This window comes from Salvelinus namaycush, chromosome 28 (assembly GCF_016432855.1).
Source record: "Salvelinus namaycush isolate Seneca chromosome 28, SaNama_1.0, whole genome shotgun sequence".
NCBI classification, from domain to species: Eukaryota; Metazoa; Chordata; class Actinopteri; order Salmoniformes; family Salmonidae; genus Salvelinus; species Salvelinus namaycush.
In genome coordinates, this window is record NC_052334.1 from 22,939,021 (window position 1) to 22,950,728 (window position 11,708).

At 45.6% G+C, this 11,708-nt stretch overlaps 1 protein-coding gene across 1 annotated transcript; it reads right to left on the reverse strand.

Moving 5' to 3' along the window:
• Positions 1-8,903: 8,903 nt before the first annotated feature.
• On the reverse strand, positions 8,904-9,917 carry LOC120023272 (zinc finger protein 239). Its single transcript, XM_038967308.1, has one exon. The coding sequence runs from the start codon at positions 9,915-9,917 to the stop codon at positions 8,904-8,906; it is 1,014 nt and encodes a 337-aa protein (XP_038823236.1).
• Between the last annotated feature and the right edge of the window lie 1,791 nt (positions 9,918-11,708).

Below are 11,708 nucleotides of genomic sequence, written 5' to 3' on the forward strand. Positions count from 1 at the left end.
GCAGGCGCAGGGATGATGTGGCCCTCGGACACCTCCCTCTGCCTGGTCCCCTGTCAGGCCCTCAGCTACTACACAGAGAGGATGGGTTTCTGTGAGCAGCCCTACAGACTGGAATTGCTGTGATGGGTTTCACAGCCCGATAGTAAGACCATAGATATAGACATTACATCTACTCAGGGTTGGGGAGTAACTGATTACATGTTACATATAATCCGATTACAAAAACAGTAACTGTAATCAGTTACATTACCAGCAACAATTACAAAAGTCTGATTACTTCTTGGATTACTTTTACATTCAGAAAGGATGTTCGCGAAAAAATACATGTCATTTAATTCAGCATTGAAAACGAGTGCAAGTTTGAGTTTGTTCCACCCAAGTGAGTCAGAATACAAGTCAGAGTCCACTATGATGACACACCAAATGCATTTGATGGATACTTTTTGTCTTCTTCTAGTGCCTCTTAACTTCTTATGGCTGCAAGCCCGACGTCGGTACACTTATGACAACAGCCAGCTCAAGTGCAGGGCGCGAAATTCAAAATATATATTTTTTAAATATTTAACTTTCACACATTAACAAGTCCAATACAGCATATGAAAGGTACACATCTTGTGAATCCAGCCAACATGTCCGATTTTTAAAATGTTTTACAGCGAAAACACCACGTATATTTATGTTAGCTCACCACCAAATACAAAAAAGGACAGACATTTTTCACAGCACAGGTAGCATGCACAAGCCAACCTAACTAACCAAGAACCAACCAAACTAACCAACAAACAACTTCATCAGATGACAGTCTTATAACATGTTATTCAATAAATCTATGTTTTGTTCGAAAAATGTGCATATTTCAGGTATAAATCATAGTTTACATTGCAGCTACAATCAGAAATTGCACCGAAAGCAGACAGAATAATTACAGACACCAACGCCAAATAACTAAATACTCATCATAAAACATTTCTGAAAAATACATAGTGTACAGCAATTGAAAGACAGGCATCTTGTGATTCCAGACAATATTTCCGATTTATCAAGTGTTTTACAGCGAAAACACAATATAGCGTTATATTAGCTTACCACAATAGCCAAAAACACAAGCAATTTCCCAGTAGCAAAAGTAAGCGATCGTAACAAACAAGCAAAAGATATATAATTTTTGACTAACCTTGATTTTCTTCCTCAGATGACAGTCCTATAACATCAGGTTATACATACACTTATGTTTTGTTCGAAAATGTGCATATTTAGAGCTGAAATCAATGGTTACACATTGTGCTAACTTAGCTACTTTTTCCCACTACGTCCGGATTTTTCCTGACACTTTTTCTGACACACATATTCTGACCAAATAGCTATTCATAAACATAACTAAAAAATACATGTTGTATAGGAAATGATAGATCCATTAGTTCTTAATGAAATCGCAGTGTTAGAATTCTAAAAATAACTTCATTACGATATGCAGCTTCGGTATAGCTAGAGTACCCAAACGTTGGGCGCCCACGACTAGTTCACATGTACGACAGATATATGAAATAGCATCATAAAATGTTTCTTACTTTTGCTGATCTTTCATCAGAATGTTGGACAAGGTGTCCTTTGTCCAGAACAATCGTTGTTTGGATTTAGAACGGCAACTTTCCCTCTTGATTTAGCACGCGCACTAGCCAAGTGGCACGGATCTCTCCATCGTCAACAAAGTCAGAGAACGGAACACGGCAAAACTCCCGAAAAAATTTCAATAATCTGATTAAACTATATTGAAAAAACATACTTTACGATGATATGGTCACATGTATCAAATAAAATCAAAGCCGGAGATAGTAGTCGTCCATAACTGCAGCTAAACAGAAGGCAATCCCACTGTCCACCTCGCGCTCCCCAGAGTACCGGAAATGAGGGACACGTCATACAAAGAGCTTGTATTCCACTTCAGACCAAGATAAACACTAAATTTCTTCTCACAGCCTCTTGACATCCAGGGGAAGGTCTATGAAGTGCACGTAGACTCTTACGTATCATGCCCATTTATAGGCAGGAAGAAGAACAGAGCCTCGATTTCAGACTTTCCACTTCCTGGTCAGGAAGTTTGTGCCAAATGAGTTCTGTTTGACTCACAGATATAATTCAAACGGTTTTAGAAACTAGAGAGTGTTTTCTATCCAATAGTAATAATAATATGCATATTGTACGAGCAAGAATTGAGTACGAGGCCGTTTGAAATGGGCACCTTTAATCAGAGCTACTCAATACTGCCCCTGCAGCCGGAAAGTAATCCAAAAGTAATCAGATTGCGTAAAAAAAGTTACGTTAGTGATTACAATTTTGTACAGGTAACTAATAACTGTAATGGATTACATTAAGAAAGTAACCCAACCCTGCATGTACTGTATGCTATATGGTCTATAAATAAGACCCTCCACTCTGCTGGCGGGCAGCCCCAGTTGTCAGATTGACCATAGAATTACATACACTGAGTGTACAAAACATTAAGTGTCCATGGCATAGACTGACCAGGTGAAAGCTAGGATCCCTTATTGATGTCACCTGTTAAATCCACTTCAATCAGCGTAGATGAAGGAGAGGAGTTAGACATAGATTGTGTATGTGTGCCATTCAGACGGTGAATGGGCAAAACAAAATATTTAAGTGCCTTTGAACGGGGTATGGTAGTAGGCGCCAGGCCCCCTGGTTTGAGTTTTGATTTAATGAAGATATTGTGAGTAATCATATTCATCTATTTTTGTCTTGTTTTGCATTCTGTTGTCTTGATTGGTTTGTTAAGTGGCAACGCGTCACTAATTTCCATATAGACTCTGCTGTACTCCAGCCCGTTTAATCTTCTTTATAAAATTAGGGGCTCAATTCAATCAGATTGAGCGTTACAGGCTGACTACATCGCTCACGTCGCATGCGCGAGCGTTGCAAAAATAAATTTTGAAGTCTTATATTCAATTATTGCTCGCGCGCGCCAACGAGCGTCTGCGTTGCCAAGGGCTAAAATAGAAGTCAGCTCTATTTGTGACGCTGATCGCACTGCAAGTCCTGCCTCTCCCATCTCCTCATTGGTTTATAGAAGCAGGTACCCACGTGCCATCTCCTCATTGGTTATACCCACGTGGGTGACTGAAAGACAAACGAGGTCGGTGGCGGTAATGCACCTAATTTATGAAAGTTGCCAATCGCAATATAAAGTCCAGAGAAGAAAAAGCCTAGAAGGAGGAGAGATGACTAGAAACGATTTGGTTGACCGTTTTATGTGTGGATTAATTGTCGGAGTAGAGGACCTTATGCTTGTTTATATCCCAGGACAAATTAGGTAGCAACAGCAAGCTAGCTAAATAGGACAAATTAGCTAGCAAGTGCAAGCTAGCTAGCAAAATTGCCATAAATGTTTAATGCTTTTCGACCTGTGCCCAATTTTATGTAATTGGTTCAGTTTGTTTTGATATTTTAACCTGCTTGTCGTGATCGCATTTGGTTTGGGGGAACAAAATACATTTATGCACAATGGCGCACGTGCGCGGCCGGTTTCCCTTCCTTCCCACTGGGCTCACACTGGTTGAATCAACATTGATTCCACGTCATTTCAGGGAAATGACATTGAGCCAACGTGGAATAGACTTTGAATTGATGTTTGTGCCCAGTGGGTTATTATCCCTACCGTGTTAGAAGTTCAGAACGGCGATAGAAAGTGTAGTCTATAGCATCATTTTCATGTTTTTCATTGGATGGGGGGTGTGGCGTACAGCAGGTCAGCAGGTCAGCCACTAGGGGGAGACTCGTCGAGGCCTGGTGACAGACGGAGTATACATCACGAGGCGATGGCTCCATCTGCTGGACGTGCCAGGTCTCAACGGGCTCTCCGGCAAGGACTAATTGTGGCTGATTGGGAGTTGGTGAGTAATCAAGGGCTGATTGCGCACCAGCTGTACAAGTCCCATAAAGCTGCCAGAAGGGCAGCACACAGGGAGAGACTGGGGGAAGAAAGGACTCCCATATAGTTGGGGACGGTTGCAGAGGTAACAGGAGTGAGTTCAGTTTTTGATCCCCACAGGATACAGCAAGACCCGGAACCCAGAAGACTGTATCCTGGAGAGGGTCTCATGGGGGAGACCTATTATTTTCTTTTGAACTATTATTTTAATAAACACCTTTGAAACTGAGCTAATCCTACTCCGTCAGTGTCTGATCTGTGTAAACGTTTAGACCCAACCCCCTGGTCTGCCACAGGAGATTTAAAGCCTATCAGTCTAATCGGGAGAAGGGCCTCGACCCCGCCCTGTGCAACTGGGTCCTGTACTTTCAGACAGGCCGCCCCCAGGTGGTGAGGGTAGGAAACAACTTCTCCACCCCGCTGATCTTCAACACTGGGGCCCCACAAGGGTGCGTTCTCAGCCCTCTCCTGTACTTCCTGTTCACCCATGACTGCGGCTTGATTACCAACAACGACGAGACGGCCTACAGGGAGGAGGTGAGGGCCCTCGGAGTGATGTGTCAGGAAAATAACCTCTCAACGTCAGCAAAACAAAGGAGATGATCGTGGACTTCAGGAAACAGCATCCACATCGACGGTACAGTAGTGGAGAAGGTGGAAAGTTTTAAGTTCCTCGGCGTACACATCACAGACCAACTGAAATGGTCCACCCACACAGACATCGTGGTGAAGACGGCGCAATAGCGCCTCTTCAACCTCAGGGGGCTGAAGAAATTTGGCTTGTCACCTAAAACACTCACAAACTTTTACAGATGCACAATCGAGAGCATCCTGTCGGGCTGTATCACCGCCTGGTACAGCAACTACTCCGCCCACAACTGCAAGGCTCTCCAGAGGGTGGTGCGGTCTGCACAACGCATCACCGGGGGCAACTACCTGCCCTCCAGGACACCTACAGCACCCGATGTCACAGGAGGGCCAAAAGATCATCAAGGACAACAACCACTCTAGCCACTGCCTGTTCACCCCGCTATCATCCAGAAGGCGAGGTCAGTACAGGTGCATCAAAGTTGGGACCGAGAGACTGAAAAACATCACTAACTAACGTGGAATAGACGTTGAATTGACATCTGTGCCCAGTGGGATGTGATGTATTTATAATTATTTCAGGTAATATGCAGTCTACAAGAAACCGCAAGATAGATAATTAGAAAAATTTGGGGGGTGTAGATTAGATGTAATATTGCACATAGAATGTGGCTTCCATCAATGTAATTGTCTGCATCATTTTCAATCCCCCATATATATTTTTTCTAAATACACTGCTCAAAAAAATAAAGGGAACACTTAAACAACACAATGTAACTCCAAGTCAATCACACTTCTGTGAAATCAAACTGTCCACTTAGGAGGCAACACTGATTGACAATAAATTTCACATGCTGTTGTGCAAATGGAAAAGACAAAAGGTGGAAATTATAGGCAATTAGCAAGACACCCCCAATAAAGGAGTGATTCTGCAGGTGGTGACCACAGACCACTTCTCAGTTCCTATGCTTCCTGGCTGATGTTTTGGTCACTTTTGAATGCTGGCGGTGCTCTCACTCTAGTGGTAGCATGAGACGGAGTCTACAACCCACACAAGTGGCTCAGGTAGTGCAGCTCATCCAGGATGGCACATCAATGCGAGCTGTGGCAAGAAGGTTTGCTGTGTCTGTCAGCGTAGTGTCCAGAGCATGGAGGCGCTACCAGGAGACAGGCCAGTACATCAGGAGACGTGGAGGAGGCCGTAGGAGGGCAACAACCCAGCAGCAGGACCGCTACCTCCGCCTTTGTGCAAGGAGGAGCACTACCAGAGCCCTGCAAAATGACCTCCAGCAGGCCACAAATGTGCATGTGTCTGCTCAAACGGTCATGACCAGGAGGGCACTCGCCTGGGCCACGGCGGTGTGGGAGCAACATTCCGCCGTCTGCCTCAGTCTGGAGAAGTTCGTGGAGGAAGTTCTTGAAGGTGTTTGATTCTCCGTTTTGCCTGTGAGAGGCTGCTTGTAAGCTACTCCAGCTATGTCAAGACTCCCATAGTGTGGCAGACTATGCGGTGGATTTTGCACGTTGGCGGCTGAGAGTGCCTGGAACCCGGAAGCATTGTTCGTCATGTTCCTTCACGGATTATCGGAGGTGATCAAAGAGGAGCTCGCAGCCCGGGAGCTGCCCATGGACCTTGACTCCCTCATAGCCTTATCCGTATCGAAGGGCGGCTTCGAGAACATAGGAGGGAGAGGGAATCTGTGCCCTGTCACCCTCGCTCGCTTGCCTGCCCCCTGTTTGGGTCAAAAAACATCTGTGACTCTAGCTGTCTGCATCTGGGTCTTATCCTGAGTTCTGATAGTACCGAGTCAATGTGCGGGGGTACAGATTAGCTGAGGTAATTTGTATATGTAGGTAGGCCTTGGAGGACCTCTTGGGAGCCGTGGAGACACACCAGAATACAGAGGCCCTGTTGAAGAGGACGCAGGCCCAGTCCAGGAGCCGTCGGAGGGTATGGAAAGACGACCCCACCACGTACTCCCCAATCCGACAGTCAGCCCGGCTAAAGGACTGCTGACCCACGGAGAGACAGCCGGGGGAGAGTTGACCTGCCGACGATGACCCCAGGTGGATGAAGACCAAAGGAGTCGTTTTGAGTGTGGAGCCCGGGGACACCTCGCATGGAATTTCCCGGGTCGAGAGTAGTCGATGCCATCAGCGTGCCCAAAGACGAGCTGGGCCTCCAACCTCCTGTTGGGTACACAACGAACCACCAGCACCCATGGTCCCGGTGAAAGTCGACGGTCACGACACCCACACTCTGTTGGATTATGGGAGTGTGGTAAAACTCGTACAACCACGCCTGCTGGCCCATCCGACTGACCGTGGTGAGGAGATATCTGTCTCCTGTGTCCACGTCGACACCAAGCGGTAATCGACCGGGCAGGCCATCATCGTGGCACAACAAGGGAGCTGCCAGATGGTGGTGGGTGTCGTACCTGAGTTGCCGGTACCCCTCCTCGTGGGACGATTGTGATTGTGGAGGCACGAGCTGGGAAAAAGCCAGTGGGAGGATCCGAACTTGAAAGCCGCCATGGCCCAAGTGATTGCGGTGGATGATACCCAGCCCCAAGAGTTCCATGTGGGTGACAAGGTGCTAGTTTTAATCTCCACCGCAGAAAGTAAGTTCCTGGTTGGTGCAGTCCTCTGACCCCACCAACAGTACGCCACGGCCTATTTGGATGACATTATCATCCACAGCCAAGGTTGGGAAGATCACCTGACGCGCCTCCAGGCGGTGCTGGATGCGCTCAGGCAAGCCGGGTTGACAGCGAATGTCAAGAAATGCAAGCTAGGGTTCGAGGAAGTGGAGTATTTGATTGGACAGGGGAACGTCAAGCCCCAGGGGAGGAAGGTCCAAGTAAAGTAAATTGTCATACTTGAGTAAAAGATACCTTCATAGATAACTATTGGAGTAAAAGTGAAAGTCACCCAGTAAAAGTCTAAAAGTATTTGGTTTTAAATATACTTTCGCTTCAAAAGTAAATGCAATTGCTAAAATATACTTAAGTGTCAAAAGTAAAAGAATAAATAATTAAAAATTCCTTATATTAAGCAATGTTTTTATTAACACTCAGACATCATTTACAAGCGAAGCATTTGGGTTTCCGGAGTCCGCCAGATAAGAGGCAGTAAGGATAACCAGGAATGTTCTCTTAGTGCGTGAATTGGACAGTTTTCCTGTCCTGCTAAACATTAAAATTGTACTTTTGGGTGTCAGGGAATATGTATGGAGTAAAAAGTACATAGTTTACTTTAGGAATGTATTGAAGTAAAAGTTGTCAAAAATATAAATAGTAAAGTACAGATACCCCCAAAAAATTACTTAAGTAGTACTTTAAAGTATTTTTACCGATTCTCGTGACGCCCGATTTCCAGGTACCGATGCTGGTGCAGACGGATGCCTGCGACACGGGGCTAGGGGCCGTCCTGTCCCAGGTACACGATGGGGAGGAGTACCCCATCATGTACATAAGCCGGAAGTTGATACACCTAAGAAAATAAGTACTCGATTGTTGAGAAAGAGTGTCTTGCGGTGAAGTGGGCGCTAACACGCTTAAGTATTACCTGTTGGGCACGCACTTCACCCTGGTCTAGATGGCCCCTGGCATACCGCGGACAAGCCACCAGGGGGAGACTCATCGAGGCCTGGTGACAGACGGAGTCTGCATCACGCGGCGGTGGCTCCCTCTGCTGGACGTGCTACGTCTCAACAGGTCCTCTGGCCAGGACTAATTGGGGCTGTTTTAGGCTGGTGAGTAATCAAGGGGCTGATTGCTCACCAACCGTATTGGGCCAATAAAACTGCCAGGAGGGCAGCACATGGGAGGGTTGGAGGTAGTGAGCGGTTGCTACCAGATAGACGTCCTCACGGTCTGCTAGAACCTAGGAGCTCTGTGTTCTACTCCAGAGGAGACAGCATTCCCCTGAGCCCGGATGGCAGTAACCCGGAAGAGGTCTCCTGGAGGACACCTGTTTCTTTTCTTTATTGGTTTAAATAAAAACCCTTAAAACAGAGGTATCACCTTATGTCCGTGTCTGATCTGTGTAAACGTCTAGATCAACCCGTTATGGTATAGTATGGTACTGTACGATATGGACCATGGTATGAAAAGCATCAGGATTGTATAGCACATTGAAGAGTGTTGAAGTCACACAGGGAAAGTCTAAGTGTGTATTAGTAAATACAAAAGCATGCTTAAAATGTAACAATACTATAAACTACATTACAGTAGAGTTTGTATAATTAAAAACTTTAAATAATTTGCAATACCCTATCAGTAAATATACATAATATGACTGTTGCAAGTAATTGCACGTTTAAGGATGCCACTTATGTTCTTTCCCCATTGTTATACTCCAAGTCCAGTCATTCTATCCTAATTTTGGCTCTAGTTTTAGAGCGTGTATTGACCTCAGACAAGAGAGGAAGGGTAGATGGAGGAACAGGAGGAGGTAGAAGGGCAGGAGAAGGAGGGGTGGAGGGTGGGGGCAATGTAGGTTTGACATCCTCCTCCTCTTCCTCCTCCTGCCCCTGGTCCATGTCCCCGTTCCTCCTCAGGTGTTTGTCACAGTGTCTCTGGAAGGTGGTCATCTTAGCAAAAGTCTTGTTGCAGACCCTGCAGTGGTAGGGCCTCTGTCCTCTGTGGAGCCTCATGTACAGCTGCAAGTAGGAGGAGCGGACGAAGGACCGGCAGCAGACCCCACAGCAGAGGTCCTCCATGGTGCTGCTGTGTGTCTTAACATGCTGTCTGAGGGACGAGGCTGACCTGAAACTCTGATCACACCTGTCACAGGTGAAGCTCTGCTTGGCTGACTCCAGGGCCTGATGGGCCAGCAGGTGTGTGGAGGAGCGGAAGGCTTTACCACAGTGATCACACCTGTAGGGCCTCTCTCCAGTGTGCAGGCGGTGGTGCATGATCAGCCCAGCCTTCTGGGTGAAAGCCTTGTCACAGACAGAGCACTGGAATGGCTTCTCCCCTGTGTGGAGGCGTCGGTGTGTCTTCAGGTGAGAAGCGCGACCGAAGCCCTTCCCACAGTCTGGACACTTAAAGGGCCTGTCCCCTGTGTGGGTGGTCTTATGGCGCATCAGGTGGGCTGACTGCAGGAAGAGCTTCCCACACACGCCACACTTATACTTCCTCTCCCCGCTGTGGGAGCGCAGGTGTAAGGCCAGGTGAGAGGAAGAGATGAACGTTTTGGAACAGAGAGGACAGGTGTGAGGCTGCTTGTCTGTTCTGCTGCTGCGGCGGTGGCTGTGACGCGCCCGGCCGGAGGAGAGAGAACGGCACTGGGGCTGACGGGGCCTGCTGATTGGTCCAGACCCATCCTCCACTCCGTCTCCATCCAGCACACTGTTGTTGTTGTTATTGTCAGGCCTCATGGTTGGAGAGGAGGTGTGTCTACTTGACATGGGGTTGACACTAACACCTGTATTTACTCCTGGGCATGCGTTTGGTAGTGGCACTAACACCTGGGTTTATGTTTGGATGAAACACACATTAACCCTGCTGAAGGTTAGTCAAAGGTTTCATCATGACAAGGCGTTTCTCTTCCTCTTCAAACCTGAAAGTAAAAACATATAGGTATGCATTAGTAATAGTTCTCGCTATCAAGTGAAGCAACAATGTTAACCTTTATTGAAATTTCTATGGGAACTTGCTTATAATAATGCTCTGACAACAAAATGTGCTGATAAGATTGGTAACAATGCACAGTGCAGCATCAAATTGTCTCTTTTGACCAGTAATTGGTTGCCAATCACTACAGTAGCCTACTGGGTAAAGTGTGTGAAGGACTGAAGTGCCTAAAGTGCCATCTAACCACTGACATTGTTAGCCTATATGAGGTAGCTGTTGCCAGTTGTGGAAAAAGTACCCAATTGTCATACTTGAGTAAAAGTAAAAATACATGAATAGAAAATGGCTCAAGTAAAAGTTGCCCAGTAAAACACTACTTGAGTTAAAGTCTAAAAGTATTTGGTTTTAAATATAGTATCAAAAGTAAATGTAATTTCCAAATTATACTTAAGTATCAAAAGTAAAATGAAATAATTTCACATTCCTTATATTAAGCAAACCAGAAGACACTATTTTTTTTTATTTACAGATAGCCAGGGGCACACTCCAACACTCAGACATAGGGAGTTTGCCAGATCGGAGGTAGTAGGGGTGACCAGGGATGTTCTCTTGATAATGTGTGAATTGGGCCATTTTCCTGTACTGCTAGCATTCAAAATGTAACGATTACTTTTGGGTGTCATGGAAAATGTTTGGAGTAAAAAGTAGTTTATTTTCTTTATGAATGTAGTGAAGTAAAAGTAAAAGCAGTCAAACATATAAATAGTAAAGTACAGATACCCAAAAAAACTACTTAAGTAGTACTTTAAAGTATGTTTCCTTAAGTACTTTACACCACTGGCTGTTGCACTATTATTTAAATGTTTATGTACTTAATTCTCGGTTTAAGGCTCTTCTAGCACAGCAGTCAGACAAGAACTGACTTGCCTAGTTAAATAAAAAATAAAATGCATGCCAATCACTGGCAGGCAAGGAATCACATTTTCCGCACACGTTCATGAAATCACGCCATCTAGCCTTGATACAACGAGCATCTCTGTACAACAACATGCATCTTTCCTTATATTTGTTCTATTTTTTGCCTGGGTGATGAGAAGCGGCCAACATGGCGGGTGTAGCCAAAGATAGTGTATATTATAACGAGACGGTCTGTCTCCGCCATTACAAAGGGAGTCGTTGTCCCAAAGGCGGGAAGGTAGGAGGTCTGTTTATCGCTAGGACAGATTTAGACGGGATTAGACCCTCTCGCTTCGCATCCTCCTCTCTGGTGTAGACTACCAGTCCCTACGCTGATTCTTCTACAAACGGAACATTTTCACCGACAATCATATAGTAGCCTATATGCCTATGTAATGTTGAGGTCGGCATATTACACTGTCTTATGTGTGCGCCTTCTGTTTCCTGGCTTGAAGTGGACAACATAAATGGTCGTGTAGCGAGAAGGAAAATAGACCCTGCCTTTCTGATGCTGCTAAATACAGCGACTGCTACAAATAAACCATGCTGAATACATATTCTGTAGTGGGCTATATTATTAGCATAGGCTACTTACGACGCACCTTCCCTGGCGACTCCCATAATTAGGGTAATGACCG

What these genes read in the sequence shown, in the direction of transcription:
- LOC120023272 (XM_038967308.1), bottom strand. Translation starts at nt 9,917, where the DNA reads ATGAGGCCTGACAATAACAACAACAACAGTGTGCTGGATGGAGACGGA.